A 17,284-nucleotide genomic window follows, 5' to 3' on the forward strand; every position below is an offset into this window, starting at 1 on the left:
TAGAGAATGACTTATCCTGCGAGCACTCTGAAGGAAGAAACTTTGTAACTCGTATGGGGTTCTCACCCTGGCAATGGCACTTAGAAGCGCCTCACTAAATAAGAGGATGATTTAGAGCCGGGGCCATTTCAAGGTAATAACATCACAGAAATTTTGAAAAACTTTCTCACAGAGCACTACCTCGGAGCCGTAGGCAGCCCTTAGCTCAGGAAATGCTGAACCCAGTGCTTCCGGCTTCCGTAGTCTCGCTCCATTTCGCGAGACCGAGGCTGAGCTCCTCCGCGCCGCCGCTTGGGGCGGTCCCGGAACACTTCCGGCAGACAACTGTGTGTCTGTGATGTGGCCTTCCGGCAGTTTCCAGGTTGTTTCCTCAGTCTCGGGGGCCACCAAGCTGAAGTAGTGAGCACCAAACGGGGTGGGGGCGGGGGGCACCTAGCAGCCCACCTGTTACTGGGTCCAGCAATCTCTGGCCATGGACCGGGACCTTCTTCGGCAGTCATTGAATTACCACGGGCCGTCATTGCTCTCCCTTCTCCGGAGCGAACAGCAGGACAACCCGCACTTCCGGAGCCTCCTGGGGTCCGCAGCCGAGCCCGCCCGGGGCCCGCCGCCCCAGCAGCAGTTACAGGGCAGGTAATGGTACGGCGCCGCCTCTGTGAGACGGGGGAGGGGACGCAGGTCAGGGCCCCACTACCGCCGCCGGGTGGCTGAGTCCTGGAGGAGCAGAGCAGCGGCCGCGAACACGTGAAGATTGCCCCGCAGGTGCCGAGGGCTGAATGGCGGAGGGTCCACGCTGCGGGTGTGAGGGAAAGGCGGGAAGCGGACTGAACTTTTTCTTCCGTGCTGGCTAGCGGAGGCACGGAGTCTTTATCCAAAATCCCTTGGGCTTTCTTCTACAGCCCCCCCCACCCCGCGCCCCGAGCTGCGGGGGCTACTTTTTAACTTTCCCCGCCTACTGGCTGGCGAATGAGGGAGTCTCTGATTAAAACTTTTTCTCGCAGGATGTGCGGCCCAGAGCTTAGGATGGATCTGCTTGGGCAATGAAAGCCAAGAGCATAAGCTTGGCCTTGCTAAAAAAAGGTTTTACCCATAAGCCAGTTTTCATAAGTTTTGTTTCCTTTTAAGAAAAGAGAAGAGAGTTGACAACATTGAAATACAAAAATTCATTTCCAAAAAAGCAGATTTGCTTTTTGCACTTTCCTGGAAATCAGATGCACCTGCAACTTCTGAAGTCAATGAAGACAATGAAGGTGAGTTTTCTTAAAATATTTTGATTGCGGTTTGGGTTATTTTAATGGCACTTGAGATGAAGCAAAACACAAAGCAGTTGTAATTCTGTTAATTTTTTTTTTTCAGATGGTTATGCAATCATGCCACCTTTAGAGCAGTTCATGGAGATCCCTAGTATGGACCGGAGAGAGCTGTTTTTCCGAGATATTGAGCGTGGTGATATAGTGATTGGAAGAATTAGTTCCATTCGGGAATTTGGGTTTTTCATGGTGTTGATTTGTTTAGGCAGTGGCATCATAAGAGATATTTCCCACTTAGAAATCACAGTAAGTTATTTTTCAGTTATTTGATTGCTTGTTTTTGATAAGAGTCATCTCAATGCGAAAATTATGTTTTTGCATCCAATTATGCTTCAGTGTACCCTGCTGCCGTAGTTTCGAGAAATAAATATTGGAGAAAAATAAAATACTCTTTCTTTTTGAAAGAACGGTGATATAGTTACTTGTGTAGTTTCCTCCTCCATTTCTGGTTTTGGAGGTTTATTTGGTCCCTTTGGTTGGCAGGGGTAGGGTCCTTCTTTAAATGCTTACAGCTATCAGTGGATGTGGTGAGATTCATTGGTGTTCCAGGCTTATTTCTCCTTACTGAACATGTTCTTAATTATTTAGTATTTGGCATTAGATACTTACGTGTGGATAATTTAGAAACAAATTTCTTATTTATATAGTTACAGTAGTTAAATGTAAATGGCTTGTGCATTATAATAAGATACTTTGCCCAAGATGAATTGTCTTGAATTTGAAATAATGTGTCAATTTAAAAGGTTTGATATTTGCCGTCTGTCAAGGTAGATGATAGAGGAAGAAAAGCAGAAGGCATCACAGACTGGATGATAGACATAAACTTTGGAGAATTTGCACTGTTTTCACTGGAATTCTCCTACTTTCTGAACAGTTTTAGTTTTGTTTTTAACAAGCACAAAATATCTATGTGTTTCATAATCCATACTTACATTTGGTTCCTAGAACTGATTGCAAATTTTGTGAGATTTTAGTCTTTGAACTGAACCAGAGAACTTGTTGTACTATGCGCACAGAAGTTCCTTATAATTAAAATCCTTAAATTTAGATTTTAGAGTGTTAGTTTTTTTAATGTTTGTGTCAACTATTAGCTCATTGTACTGAACAACTAGGATAAAAGATGATATTTCTCACCAAAGAATGGAATGTCTGGTATTTTAAAATACTTCTCATTGCAGGCTCTTTGTCCATTAAGAGATGTACCTTCTCACAGTAACCATGGGGATCCTTTATCATATTACCAAACTGGTGACATTATTCGAGGTGATCAGTTTCATCATATTAATAAAAAAGTAACAGTTGTCAGATTTTTATATTAATTTTGAAAATCTGTCTAATGAGAGTAGTGTTTGGAAAAATATATGTGTTTTTATGTTAGCTTGCATTTTCTTTTTAATCAGCTTAGTTGTTTTTTTTTTGTTTTTTTTTTTTTTTTTAAGCTGGAATCAAAGATATTGACAGATACCATGAAAAGCTTGCAGTGTCTCTATATAGTTCATCTCTTCCACCACATCTGTCTGGTATCAAATTAGGTGTAATTAGTTCTGAAGAGCTTCCTTTGTACTACAGGTAAGTTATCCATGTTATTTCAACAAATTAACTGCAAAAGTTGCTTGATTAAAAATACCAAATTGTGTCCAACTTGTGACAACAAAGTAGAAAATTAATTTCTCTTATTTCAAAATATGCTCATTTTATTTTTATAACCCTTAAGTAAAAGAAACCAAAATATTACTGTACCTTTGTGTACAAAAATGATATGAGTTTTACTTAATAGAAATGGAACATGCTAATTATTTTAGTCATTTTTATATTTTTGTTGTATGTGTGTTTTGTTTTTTTTTAAGGAAAAGTGTTGAACTAAATAGCAATTCTTTGGAATCCTATGAAAATGTCATGCAGAGTTCCTTGGGATTTGCTAATCCAGGAGTAGTTGAATTCCTTCTAGGAAAACTAGGAATAGATGAATCTAATCCACCATCTTTAATGCGAGGCTTACAAAGGTATAGTAGTTATTATTCTTTGAAGTGGTGAAGTAAATGGTGCTGAGATCAAAAGCTATATAACTGAGGGACATATTTGACTATTCTAAGCCTAGCAGCTGCAATATGCTAAAAAGCGAGTGAACTAGATGATCCTATCTCCTGGAATGGAATCTGTTGTGATGATATGTGTAGAGAACGATGCAGAAAGTTTATAAGAATTTTGGGTTAAAAATACTGTTTGACAATAATAGTCATTCCTGAGAGTTTAAGAATATTCTTTTGTATGTGGAATACAGATTTCTTGCCTGTGATTTACTTTTTCAGAATTGAATTTTTATCTGTTAGAGTGGAGGATTGTTACCAAAAAAAAAAAAAAAAAACAAAAAACATATAGTTTGACTTTAATTTTCTTTGAACAGCAAAAATTTCTCTGAAGATGATTTTGCTTCTGCATTGAGAAAGAAACAGTCTGCATCTTGGGCTTTAAAATGGTATGAAAACTTTATCTTTCAACAATTGCATTATCTAGTCTAAAGGTTAGGATAAGGCAGGCATTCTTAAGTCCTTACTAAGACCAAATTTGTTTATAAATGAATTAAAATGATGTGTTTTTGACATTAGCTTTTTTATAGGTGTGAATGGTGCTATAAGCTTAACAGACTTAAGTTTTAACCAACATTTTCCATGTTTTCAAAAGGAATTAGTATATTGATATATGGATTCATAGATATTTGTTATAAAGTTATTGAAAGGCAAAATACTCTCTATGTATATTGAGAGTATTGCAGACTAAATATTAGCCAAATTAGATTTGTTTTAAAAGTTTATCAATGCTAACGTTATGTTTGGATATTCTGAGAAATGCATGTGATGGTTTACAAATGTCTTTTTAGTGTGAAGATTGGAGTTGATTATTTTAAGGTTGGACGCCACGTAGATGCTATGAATGAATATAATAAGGCTCTGGAAATAGACAAACAAAATGTGGAAGCTTTGGTGGCTCGTGGAGCATTGTAAGTGGATCATGGCTTTTAAGGAATATTTATAAGGTAAATGAATATAAGATTTACTAATAGTTCAGAAGATAAATTCCTCTCATTTATTTCACATCTCTAGATATGCAACAAAAGGAAGTCTGAACAAAGCAATAGAAGATTTTGAGCTTGCATTGGAAAACTGTCCAACTCATAGGAATGCAAGAAAATACCTCTGTCAGACACTTGTTGAAAGAGGAGGGCAGTAAGTGTCAATTTTTTTTTAATATTAAGTAGAGATCTAATACTCAAGCAGCTACTATAAAATCTTAAACTTAATGTAAGGAAGTAGCATCTTTAACTCACTTAATTCAGAACACTCTTAATTTCAATTTTGGTTGAAAATGTTTTTTAAATATAGTCCTTTTTAAGCCTTTTAGTGTTTTTTCCCTTATTACTGAGGTTATGATAGGAGGTTGGAGATATTTTAGTGTCTTGAGTTCATTGTTCTGAATATCTATTCTCCTTATATAGAAATATAAACGTGAAGGTCCAAAAATAAGGGAAGTACTCTTTTCTTGGACACGCACACAAGAGGGTTTTTTTTTTTTTTAATAGAGAGGAATTGGATTTTTAATTTATTTCATCAATCCAGTGGTATAATGCCAGAAGTATGAATTGAGAATTCTGTAGTTAGTTGTGAATAATATTTTGCCATTATATTCAGCTTATTGCTCTGCTCTGTGCAGTAAAATCCACAAACTCAGATTAAATGGAAGAGCAAATCATTAAGAACAAACCCTATAACTTAAGTTACTATCTTGAGATGCTGGCATACTACTTTGCATAGTTGTATCATAAATATTGAATGACTAACAGGCTAGTCTAATTTATAAAATGTGAAGAAATGTAATATTCCAATATAAATATTTTTGGTTATAGCCTACTTTAACAACTAAAAACCAATTTGTTATTAGTAGCATCTTTTTGCAACTGATTTTTTTAAATAGAATTATCACTTTTCTGTTTCATGAATTTGTTTTATTAATCCAGTTTGTATGATCATTCCATAATTCTAAATTAAAGAGATTTGCAATATTTGTTTTCAACTCAAGAACTTCTTTTTGTACCGAAGTGACTGAAGCACCTTTTTACTTTCTCATTAGGTAGACAGCTACTTAAATATGGTTATCTTATTACCCACATATTGGTGTTTAGCTGAGTGGATGGCAACATCATCTGTATGTTATCCAAGCCAAAAATGTTGATAGCCTTGAACTGGTCCCTTACTGCCCATATCCAGTGATACAGAAGTGATCCCATTGAAGCCATTGGGTTTTGGATTTTGTTCTGTTTCACAGTAATTACTTTTTCCTACTTTTGAAAAACCGAAAGTACTTTGCAAATCCTTTCTGCTTTGTATCCACCCTTTCTAATTCTGATTTTTCATAGTGTAGACATGACTGTAATCTAATACTTCTTTCTGAAGGCTACTTGTAATGTACATGTATACATTGGTATTTCCAACTTCATTAGTGAATATTCTGGGAAAATTTTTCATAAACTATTGGAAAAGCCAACCTATGTAATTTTTTTTTTAAATATTTATTTTGAGAAAGAGAGAAGCAGAGAAAGAATCCCAAGCAGCCCCTATGCTGTCAGCACACAGAGCCTGATGTGGGGCTTGATCCCAAGAACCTCAAGATCATGTCCTGAGCCAAAATCAAGAGTCAGACTCTTAACCAACTGAGCCACCCAGGTGCACCCAACCTATATAATTCTATGCTAAAGCTCAGATTATACTAAATTTATTGAAGACATTGGCTGATAATGTGTTTTCATGTATCAGACTAAAATCCCAATGCTTGACCTACATTTGTCTTTAGTTACCAGTAATGGAGTCCTGTTTTTCTGTAATACAGTATCATTAACTGTAGTCACCAGGGTGTACATTACATCCCCAGGACTTATTTATGTTTTAATTGGAAGATGGTACATTTTTACCACCTTCACCCATTTCACCAATGCCACCCTCCCCAACCCCGCATAACCACCAATCTGTTCTCCATATCTGAGTTGCCTTTTTTTTTGGTTTATGTGGTCTTTTTACCAAAGAAATAGTAAAAAGTACCTGATTTAAGTACTGCTTAGTTTGGAAAATGATTTGCTAAAAAATTTTTCTTTAAGTTCTGTCATAAATCTCTGACCTGTATAAATGAGGAATTTGTTTTTGCAGAAAGCTAAACCTTTTGTTTCAAATTTAGGTTAGAAGAAGAGGAAAAGTTTTTAAATGCTGAAAGTTACTATAAGAAAGCTTTGGCTTTGGATGAGACTTTTAAAGATGCAGAGGATGCTTTGCAGAAGCTTCATAAATATATGCAGGTGATTCTTTATTTCCTCTTAGAAATTTAGTGATATTTGAAATTAATGCCAAAACTTAACTTTCTTCTCAGGAAAACTATTCTAGATTACTTAGTAAGACGTTATAAAAAATTTCTTTTTAGATACAGCTTTTCCTAATTGGGTTTGACATTGCTTCATAGTACTTAAAAGTAAAAATAGCCCTATGAGAAAATTCCTACTGCCTATGTGTGGTATGTAGTTTTGGGAATTGTCCTTGTAGTGAGCTTTCCTGATGGTTACAAATTCAGTGTTGTTGTAATTGAGTTAATTATAAAAACCTCTTTGAGAAATATTTTAAACTGCCTTTTCCTGTAATACTGATGATAATGTTTTCTCATGCATTTTCTTCTGATTTGGACCATTGCTGCTGTGTCTGTGACATCTGGTGCTGCTCATCCCCATCCTCAAACTGGAAAATGATTTCTTATGTAATCATGCATCCAACTGGGCTGTGCTATTTTTTAAATGGTTTGTATTTGAACACGGTGATTCCCCCCACAATTCACCTTAATGGAATTTATTTGAATTTATTTATAAAATTTGTGTCCTGTCTAAATTTTTCAATTTTTTAAAAAATATTTTTTCATGTATTTTATTATATATTTTATTTTTTCCCTTTCTTGCACTCTGGGTCATGGGTACCAATGCGATGGCTTCCCCTTTTTTCATGGAATACCAACTGCAATATGGTCCTCAATGTTACTCTGGCTCTTCCAATGATTAATGCCAAACACCTGTATGATTAATTTTTATATTAAAAATATTTCTTTAATGCTGGATATATGGTGATTTGGGTATACCCCATTTGATTTCTGGCTTGGGGGGGGTGGTCTTTTGAAAACTGGGTTTTATGTATTCTGCTATTTTTAACGTGTGGTTTTTTCCGATATCTGGGTTCTAAAAGAAATCTTTGGAATTAAGAGAAAAACAAGCTGAAAAGGAAGAAAAGCAGAAAACAAAGAAAATAGAAACAAGTGCAGAAAAGTTGCGTAAGCTCTTAAAAGAGGAGAAAAGGTAAACTATAACATTCAGTATTTTTTAACTTAAAGCAACTACTGAGTTGAACCAAAGTGCCATATGGAAGTAATGTAAGTAAAAAAAAAAAAAAAGTATTGAGTTATAATCAGTGATACTTTGTAAGTATGTATACCACAAGTTTTTCTGTAAAAGAAATTAAGCAAAGTGGAATCTGAAGGTAGAATTCTGCAAACAAACAATAAATAAAATTAGTAAGTTATTTTAATTACCTGTATTTTATTTAAAAATTTTTTTTTCAACATTTATTTATTTTTGGGACAGAGAGAGACAGAGCATGAACGGGGGAGGGGCAGAGAGAGAGGGAGACACAGAATCGGAAACAGGCTCCAGGCTCTGAGCCATCAGCCCAGAGCCCGACGCGGGGCTCGAACTCACGGACTGTGAGATCGTGACCTGGCTGAAGTCGGACGCTTAACCGACTGCGCCACCCAGGCGCCCCTAATTACCTGTATTTTAGAGAGAAATGTTTTAGAACTACAGCAGTGGTTCTCAACTGGGGGCAGCTTTAACTCCGCCCCCTCCCCCCGGAGACATATTTTGGTCATCATAACTGGAAGTGGTACTAGCATATAATGGCTAGAAGTCAAGGATGCTGCTGAACATCCTACAGTGATGTGGTAGCATACCCCCCCACCATCATCCTACCTCCCCAACAAAGAATTATTCAGGTGTTGAAAATGTCAATAGTGTTAAGGTGGAAAAACCACATATATTACAGCTAGCTGGATATAAGACTTCAGGTCTGTCCTTTGTGTGTTCAGATGGGCTTAAGTTTTTTAGATAATGTTGGAAATGTAACTGTCTTCAGAAATGATGGATTTACTTTCAGTGACAACTGTCTACCCAGTATTTTTTCCCAAAAGTCATGCCTCCTGGTAAAATTGGACCTTGTAGTAACTAAGATTATTATAGTAATTGCTTATCTAAGCCACAGATTTTAGGAAACCTTTAAGGAGAACTAACAATAGAACTTTAAAATAGAACCAAAATCTTTATGAATAATTAAGAAACATTTTTGTACTTAACACCTGATGGGTTAACTGTATTTTTTAGGCTAAAGAAGAAAAGAAGAAAATCAACTTCTTCCTCTTCAAGTGTTTCTTCTGCTGATGAATCTGGTTCTTCTTCATCATCTTCTTCCTCTTCTGGTCACAAAAGGCATAAGAAACATAGGAGGAACCGTTCAGAGTCTTCTCGAAGTTCCAAAAGGCATTTAGCTAATAAGGCATCCTCAAGTCAGATAGATCAGAATAGGAAAGATGAGTTCTTCCCAGTTCCAACCAATACTTTAGCATCTTTTCTTAACCAAAAACAAGAAGTGGAAAAACTACTGGAAAAGCAGGATAGGTTACCATATCAAAAGAAACAGGTAAAAGAGAAAGATAGATGCCCTGTCTCTTCATCTTCAGTTGAAATTCCGGATGATTTTGGAGGTAGGTCTGAAGATCCAAGAGATTTTTATTCTCAGGCAAGTAGTAGCAAAGCAGAAAAACCATATAAATCAGAAAAACATTTCTCCAGTAGAAGAGATTCCTCAGATTCCTTTTACAGGAATTCAGAGGACAAGGTGAAAATTTATGGTTACAGAAGATTTGAAAAAGATACAGAGGGAAGAAAAGAACACTATAGAAGGTGGGAGCCAGGTTCCATGAGGCATTCCACTTCACCAGCCAGCTCAGACTACTCTTATAAATCGGTTGAAAAATATAAAAAATATACTTATTCTGGATCACGTGATTTTGGTAGACATGAACAAAGATACCAGTTAAATAAAAATCAAGGAGAATATGAAATAGAGGATACTTACGAGGAGGACATTAAAACAGAGGCTCCAGAAACAGATGGACTAAATAGCAAAGAGCAGTCAGAAAGTGGAGTTAAAAAAAATTTACCTCAAAATTTACTCAATATATTTAATCAGATAGCTGCATTTGAAAAAGAAAAAGGAAATAAGCCAAAAAATTAATATGCCAAGGGAATCCGCACTCTTACACAAAAGGCTGTTAATGAAAGTTTTGGGTCTTTTATTTAAGTCCAGTGCAGAAATCTCCACTCCAAAAGCTATTTTATTTGTAGAGATTGCAGAAAGCAAATGCTTTTCAGCTATTCTCAAAATATGTTTGTTTCAGTTGTGGGTGTCCTCACAGCTTGATTTTTAGGCTTTTCATGTATATGTTTCTGTACAGTATTTCTTACTGTGATGATTTAAACTTCACCTAAAGATAATTCTTATAGTATTGCTTCTTCACTGTATTAAAGTATATGAGAATTCCTTGGGTCCACCTTATCCTGCTGTTTGAGAGAAAATTAAATTTATTCATTGAACACTTGGATTGTTTTCTTCAAAAATTATTTAACGGTCGTTTCTGTTAAATTCTTTTGAAAGAGATCTACAGTATTTGTTCTTTAGGTGCCATTTTTTATTGATCATTTGAGTAACAATTTTTTGTAGAACCCCTAAGATTATATTGCAGATTATCTGTCTTGCCTAAATGACCTCTGAAGCTTGACTTAATATGGTTTGTGTACCAGCTTAGGAATAAAGCCATGAAAACTGAAGGGGGCTGATTTTGCTTATTTCTCTCTCTTTTTTTTTTAAACCTTGTTAACAGTATAGCCCTAAGAAATTTCTTAACTTTAAATATTGGCAAGACCCTTAGAGTCTATGTTCCAAGCAAGAATAGATCAGAATAAAAAGAATCCTTTTAGCAAAAACAGCAGTGGCAAGAGAAGCACACTGTAAATCTGCTTTTCTCCTAAGGGAAAGAAAATTCAGAAACCGTCCTAGTACTGCATATGTGCAGCTGGGAAGGCACTGGGCATGTTTTTAATTAACCTAGAACTGGCCTGCATTTCTTCTTTTCTTAATATCTCTCTCCTAATGCTTCCCTTGATGCCTCCTTTCGTAGGTCTGAATAAATGAGTAGGCCGACAAAGTCTGGTTTTACTCAGAATAAATTCTAGCAACTAGAGCTGAAGAAGTGACCTGGATCTAAAGATCCTCCCAAATTTGAAAACAGATTTGGAGATAGAGATAGGAGTCATTGTTGTTGATTTATAATGGTCTTTAGAATCTTTCCAATTTCAGATTCTAGACGCTGTAAATGACAACAGACCTTTAATGCTATCACTCTAAGTCACTCTTACTAGGTATGTACTATTTGTGGCTTTCAGACTTCAGCACTGGGGGCCTAATGAAAAAGCTACAGTTGTTTTGCAATGGAATAGAGAAAAACTGGTCAAAAATCATGGTTGATAGCAGTAGAAAGGTTACTCATGCGTTCATCTTTGTACAAGAAACTCATCTTAAAAGAGTCTGGTTCTTTCTGTGTACCTCCTTTATCATCCATACATAGTCCTACATAGTGGTTTTTGTAAAGCATGAAAACTATCTCTTAACATAGTCTTTGGCCTTTAGGAATTGCTAGTACATCTTTAGTATTTTACTTAAACCATTTTATTTACTTGTCAAGAATTGCTAGTGATTAGCAGTTTTTCTCCTTATTATGTCTGTAGTTGCACACCCAGTCTGTGTCTTGACTTAATAAGTAAATAAATTTCTAACACAATATATGGAAGTTAACTCCAGATTTGGAGTTAATGGGGTTGATCCCTGTGTCACCATTTAGCATTATTAAACACATGAGGCTGGAACTGTTACTTTATTTAGGAGTTAAATGTAGGCTTGTATGCTGACCTAGAACCTAACCATCCCACAAATACTGTGCTAGCCTTTGGGTGGTGACTCAACAGGTAGAAGTTATTGTGCAGTTTGTGTCAGGCCCTGTACATTTTGCATATATTTGACTATTTTAATAAACGTGATGTAGGTAACTGTTACTGTCTCAGTATTACAAATAAGGAAAAAAGTAGAAGTAACTTCTCCAAGATCACAGAGCTAGTAAGACAATCCCTGCCTCCTTAGAAGATAGTGTTTAATATTGAAATGCAAGTTGTAAGTAATTTACAAAGTAATTTAGGGCAGAGAATAAGAACTAGTGAACACACAAAGTGACCATAAAATTAATCCGTTTTTAGGTCTCCTGAATCTCACGCATTTACAACTATGTTTTACAAAAAAATTATTCATTGGACTTGGCTATCCCGTTTCCTGGCTATTTCTAAAAATAATAAAATATTCAAATAATGATCAGGAAAGACAGGTTTATTGCCACTACTACCTTTCAAAAGGAACTGCAAATGACACTTTTAAACAATGACAACTGTCATAAATACTTTCTTCCAAGGTTTGAAGGAGAAATACTCCATTAAAGTACATAGATTCTAATACATTTAAAAGCCAGTTTTATAACATAATCATACTCCACACTGTTTCAAGAGTTCAGGGTGTTAGGCACATGGTATATAATAAGGTATAAATTGAATAAATCTGGTATTACACCTCCACTGTAAATATATGGAGTTCCTATTGCAAATCAAATCATACCTAGCTCTCTTCGTTTATTAAATCAAGAAAGTCTTGGGAAAAAAACGTGTTGAAAATACATTATTATTCTTTATGCTTGGTTGTATATTGAGAGCAAAATGTTTAATGTGTTTGACTTCTTTCAAGATCAAAGTGGAGTAATTCCTAGGAACTTAAATATTTTTATTGATACATAGTGCTATCTCTTTTCCTATTAATTGTTTTCTTGGAGGGGGGAGGGTAAATGCTATTTTTTTGGTTAAAAATTTTAGAATCATACCAAAAGAATAAACTAACAGACTTCTCCCCCAGAAGTCCAAGAAACCTGTTTCTTTGAATAAAGAAAACCTAACTTCAGGATTTTCTAGGGTAAGTGAGAATTTTAGTATTATAAACTATTCATAGACCGTGATTCTTCATAAATTGCCTGAAAGATTGTGTTACATTACAATTGAATGTAGTTTCATGGCTAGTGTGAAATAATGAAGCAAACTATTTTCTAATGTAACATCAAAAGAACAGTGAAAAACAATTTTATCTATGCTTACAGAACATGTGGCATTGTTAAGAATCTGCTATTGCTGCTTTCCTTCTCTGTGAAGAAAACAGTGTGGCAAAAGCTAAGAAAATTAAATGTTTCTTTGGCTTATTTAGACCTAAATTCCTTGACTTTTTTTTTAACAGCTTTCACATCTTCCACTGGATTAAACTTTGGTCTAGTCATTATGTATTTCTAAACATGATTTCATTAGGCCTCGATTATAACATTACACAGCACCCAAATGCATAGGGGAGATTCACTATTTTTGAAGTAAGATTTTTGTTTTTGTGTTTACAACTTCTACAAAAGAGATTAAGATGTTTATTTGCTGCCTTTTTTGTTTTTACCATTACTAGAGATGTTGGTAGCACTTGGCCTATTACTTGTGTTACCAATTCCTGGAGAAGAGTCTGGGAAGTTCAGCTCTAATACTTTAACTGAAGTCTGAGAAGCAGAAGTACTTGTACTTCTGGATGATCTAGAGGGAAAAAAAGCATGATTTTAAATTCAAAATTTGTATCAGTAGAGACCCCCTAACTAATAGCAAATGATACCATAGTCCCACAAGAAAATAAAGAGATCAAAAAGTATATATTCTTAATAGTACTACTAAATTTTAAAAGCATAACCATTAAAAAAATTAGTTCAAAGAAAAAAGGCAAGAATAGTTTCAACTAGTTCAACAAATCTGAGAAAAATATTTTCAACTATAATCATTTTAGAAGTGGAATCATTAAGCATTAAAGGTTTTGCAAAAGTCATTATGCATAAAAGATAAAGCGAGAGCCAAGGGAATTTGGGTGCTGGCAAGAGTGACCATAACAATATGTAACTGAAGATAGAAGAAAATGCGAGTCCTATTGACAGGATAAAGTGATGGGGTCATTTGAAAAGCATAACTAGCTATATGATTCTGAAATGGTAAGTTTTAAAAATATGAAAGTACAGCAATGTTCAGGTGACTGCTTCCCATATTTATGTAGAAACAGTTTTGTTTTACTTCAAACACAACGTTTTAGGATGTCCCTTTTTGTGAAAGCTCTATGGCAACTAATGAAAAGCAAATGGCTACTGAGTGTAGGAGATTAGGAATTTTAAAATTAGGATTTCATTAACTTCATTTTGTCAGCAAAGTACAGGAGTGTTGGTTAAACATCTATCTACCTGATAGAATTCTGGAAAAAACTAAACTGCCAAAGTAAAGAATCATTTCCTTGTTAGGAAAATAAAGCAGGAAAAACAAAGTAAAATTCTGACAACTTAAAAATTTGTAACGTGGTTCCAATAATAAAAATCATATTCCATATGTTTGTACATCTAAATTGTCTTTTTATGGTTTAAAAAATTCCCCTACTCAGGGTTGACCATGCAAGATGTAACCTCCAGAATTCCATACTTTATCCTACTGCAGTAGCTGCTAGTCACAAAGCACTCCATGCCCGAATAGAAACTGACGTCAGACAGAAATCAGAAGAGTCTTATCCTCCTAGCTGTTTTCTGCATGTGACACTGACATAGTGGGTAAGGGTCAGGAGAGCACTGGCAGTTCCAATCGCTCTGTGTTTGCATAGGTTAGAGGGTTATTAACAGGTGGTTTCTAAGCCTCCACTTACCTTGCTGACAACAGTGAAGTCTGTGAAGGTGATCTAGAAGTCTGGCGACTACCTTTACTACCAGCTGTAGGTAGTTCTAAACCATTCTGGAAGAATATTCAACAGCGATAATTAGTACCACTGCATTTTCAGAAGAATATTTTTCCACACATAAAGTTAGACCTCACTTTATGATAAATGCCATAAACTGTTTATTTCATGAAGTGTTTAAAAAATATTTTAACTAGAAGGTACCGTTACTACCTGCTGAAAGTATGTTTGAAGGATAATATGGATTTCAGCATTTTCTTCAGTGACCTTGACTAGCATTTCATCAATGATCTTGTGGAAGTGTTTCACTTCACGAAGTTTGATGTCTTGTTCTTCTAGTGTTTCATCTTTTGTGTCTTTCAAAAGTCGGATTTCCCTGGTGAGTTTTGCACACTGTTGGTCAATAGTAGTCAATTATTACTTAAACCTATTTTCCAGAGCTTAATATTTTTTGATGGATGGATGAAGGAGGATTTGGAGTTACCATTTGTAACTCCAAAACATACAAATATCAAAGGTCAGTTTTTAAAAAGACAGTGATACCTGTTTAGTTACTCTCTCTAATTTTGGCTTCTGCTCCCCAATTTCTTTATGTAGCTGAGATGAAAAAGCCTGCTTCTCTGATAATTTTTCTTTGACATTATTTGTTAAGTGCTCTATAACTTCTAAAGTATTTTCCATGCTCTGCAGAAAATAAAGTGTTAACATACTTATTGGTTAGAATCAATAACTTACAACTTGCCAATTTTCAAGTATTCATTTAATTTTAATTCATTTGTTTTTATATAAAGCTTGCTTACCAAACACATTGTTTTCTCTTTCAGTGATGTGGTTTAGTAACTACTTTCTACTAGATTATTTTTATCTTTCAAATTTTGTTTAAGGATCAATCTTTAAGGTGATCTTTAAGGAACTGAATGAAATAAAAATTAAATAAAATTTAATGGATAATTAGCTATAGTTCATCAGCTAATTAAGAAGTCATTATCAGCAGTCCATCCTGTGCTGAGTATTGTGGCTTTAATTAATTTATTTAACACTTTGGTCACTTATTTTTCTCATTCAAATGAGACTTTTACTCTCTATTTCTCTAAACAAATTGCCTTTGTACAAGATAACGAGATAGTAGGTATAATAATAATGATAGTTAACTTTTACTAAGGACTTATTACTAAAGTGTGTAGAATTTACCTGGATATCTTCCTGTAGTTCCCTGATTTGTCTTTGTTTGTATCTGTATTTTTCATCAATAGCTCTTTTTTGTTCTTCTAGTTGGATTTTTAGTTCATACTCATCACCTAGAATTAGAGAATTCTTAAATTTTTAACATGCTGTGTAGAAAGCAAGCTTCAATCTTCTATCTATTAAACTTCTAACATTTTTTTGTTATAGGAGGTTAAATTCCTTACGTCTATTTGTTGAAAATCAATATGGTCGGGGCGCCTGGGTGGCTCAGTCGGTTAAGTGGCCGACTTCAGCTCAGGTCACGATCTCACAGTCCGTGAGTTCGAGCCCCGCGTCGGGCTCTGGGCTGACTGCTCAGAGCCTGGAGCCTGTTTCAGATTCTGTGTCTCCCTCTCTCTCTGACCCTCCCCCGTTCATGCTCTGTCTCTCTCTGTCTCAAAAATAAATAAACGTTAAAAAAAATTAAAAAAAAAAAAAAAAAAAGAAAATCAATATGGTCATGTAGTAGCCATTCTTGTTTTGTCAACATAGCCAATATGCTGCCATTTTCTTCACATTTGAAATTAATTCCCTAGAAAAGTGAGAATTCAATATCACTAGAATAATGGAAATAACACCTTAGCCCTTATTTTAAAGGGGGGAGGTGATTAGTTTTTCTGATTCCGTCAAACATGGTACATTCTTGTTTTCCTTGTCTCACAATGTTCCTCTTTTTAAAATAAATAGCTACAGGGGCGCCTGGGTGGCGCAGTCGGTTAAGCGTCCGACTTCAGCCAGGTCACGATCTCGCGGTCTGTGAGTTCGAGCCCCGCGTCAGGCTCTGGGCTGACAGCTCAGAGCCTGGAGCCTGTTTCGGATTCTGTGTCTCCCTCTCTCTCTGCCCCTCCCCCGTTCATGCTCTGTCTCTCTCTGTCCCAAAAATAAATAAACGTTGAAAAAAAAAATTAAAATAAATAGCTACAGCTTTAATTGCATATATTCATATAAAATTTTTAATAACTCCCACATACTAGATGGAGTCACTTTTTTAAAAGACTGTTTATAGTTGTTGTTGCAACTTCTCAGCACTTGTAAGGTGTTTTCTAGAGCATAGATTTCTTTTTCAGCTTTGTTGATCTTAGCATCCAAACTGTCACCTTCCCTTTGAAGTTCTTCTTTTTCTTGAGCAGCCTATGAAATACAGAATAGAACTGATTGAATAAAATTATTTACAATGGGGGAGAGTGTCTGTTTTCAGGGCAAGAAATAGTTTACTCACAACAATATCAATTTACCTTGGGGCCTACATGTAGCATCAAGCATTTATTTCTTGCACTTGATTTAGAGTAGAACACTAAATCCCCAAGACATTCAAAATATAGCACATAGGATACAAACTGTGATGGAAGTGTAGTAACTAATCAAAGCTTGCATTAAGACTTTCCAACAAAAATTACCAGAAAGCAGGTATAAACTTTAGTGGAGATAGGGTTAACTTGGAGGTGGCTTCAGACTAGATATTCAATAAGGAGAATGTATGTTTCTGGCCTGAAAGAGGCTTAGGAATACTTTCTCATTTTAAGTCAGGAATAAAAGAGGTGAGCAAGGTACACCTAGAAAAGTAAAATGCTTAGTATTTCCAACCCAGGATTTCAACATCTTTGAAAGTTAAGTAAAATTAAAATCAGAGTACTCACTTCAATAGTACATATTAAAATCAGAATAGAAAAAGTTAGCATGACATCTGTACAAGAATAACATGCAAGTTTGTGAAGCATTCCATATCTTTAAAAGAAACAC

The 17,284-nt window shown here is 35.4% G+C and overlaps 2 protein-coding genes across 4 annotated transcripts in view; one reads left to right on the plus strand and one right to left on the minus strand.

Moving 5' to 3' along the window:
• Positions 1 to 289: 289 nt before the first annotated feature.
• TTC14 (tetratricopeptide repeat domain 14) lies at positions 290 to 10,269 on the plus strand. Its single transcript, XM_030329056.2, has 12 exons — positions 290 to 633; positions 1,126 to 1,250; positions 1,357 to 1,556; positions 2,489 to 2,573; positions 2,750 to 2,879; positions 3,158 to 3,313; positions 3,715 to 3,786; positions 4,189 to 4,308; positions 4,412 to 4,534; positions 6,534 to 6,651; positions 7,577 to 7,686; positions 8,764 to 10,269. The coding sequence occupies exons 1-12, from the start codon at positions 473 to 475 to the stop codon at positions 9,674 to 9,676; spliced, it is 2,313 nt and encodes a 770-aa protein (XP_030184916.1). The 5' UTR covers positions 290 to 472; the 3' UTR covers positions 9,677 to 10,269.
• A 1,359-nt stretch (positions 10,270 to 11,628) lies between these two features.
• CCDC39 (coiled-coil domain containing 39) overlaps positions 11,629 to 17,284 on the minus strand; it is a 72,533-nt gene continuing 66,877 nt past the window's right edge. For all 3 annotated transcript variants that reach the window (XM_030329055.1, XM_030329054.1, XM_030329053.1), the window contains 6 exons: positions 16,516 to 16,675; positions 15,512 to 15,618; positions 14,864 to 15,004; positions 14,534 to 14,713; positions 14,291 to 14,376; positions 11,629 to 13,155 (listed from right to left, as the gene is read on the minus strand). In XM_030329055.1, the coding sequence (XP_030184915.1) occupies positions 12,999 to 13,155; positions 14,291 to 14,376; positions 14,534 to 14,713; positions 14,864 to 15,004; positions 15,512 to 15,618; positions 16,516 to 16,675 (831 nt within the window). In that variant the 3' untranslated portion in view covers positions 11,629 to 12,998. The remainder of the gene's footprint in view (positions 13,156 to 14,290; positions 14,377 to 14,533; positions 14,714 to 14,863; positions 15,005 to 15,511; positions 15,619 to 16,515; positions 16,676 to 17,284) is intronic.

This window comes from Lynx canadensis, chromosome C2 (genome assembly GCF_007474595.2).
Source record: "Lynx canadensis isolate LIC74 chromosome C2, mLynCan4.pri.v2, whole genome shotgun sequence".
Taxonomy (NCBI): domain Eukaryota; kingdom Metazoa; phylum Chordata; class Mammalia; order Carnivora; family Felidae; genus Lynx; species Lynx canadensis.

Excerpts from the sequence above, each read along its gene's own strand:
- TTC14 (XM_030329056.2), top strand. The coding sequence starts at position 473 with ATGGACCGGGACCTTCTTCGGCAGTCATTGAATTACCACGGGCCGTCA. Across the intron at positions 3,314-3,714 it reads TTAATGCGAGGCTTACAAAG|CAAAAATTTCTCTGAAGATG; the intron begins GTATAGTAGTTA and ends TTCTTTGAACAG. Across the intron at positions 6,652-7,576 it reads AGCTTCATAAATATATGCAG|AAATCTTTGGAATTAAGAGA; the intron begins GTGATTCTTTAT and ends GGGTTCTAAAAG.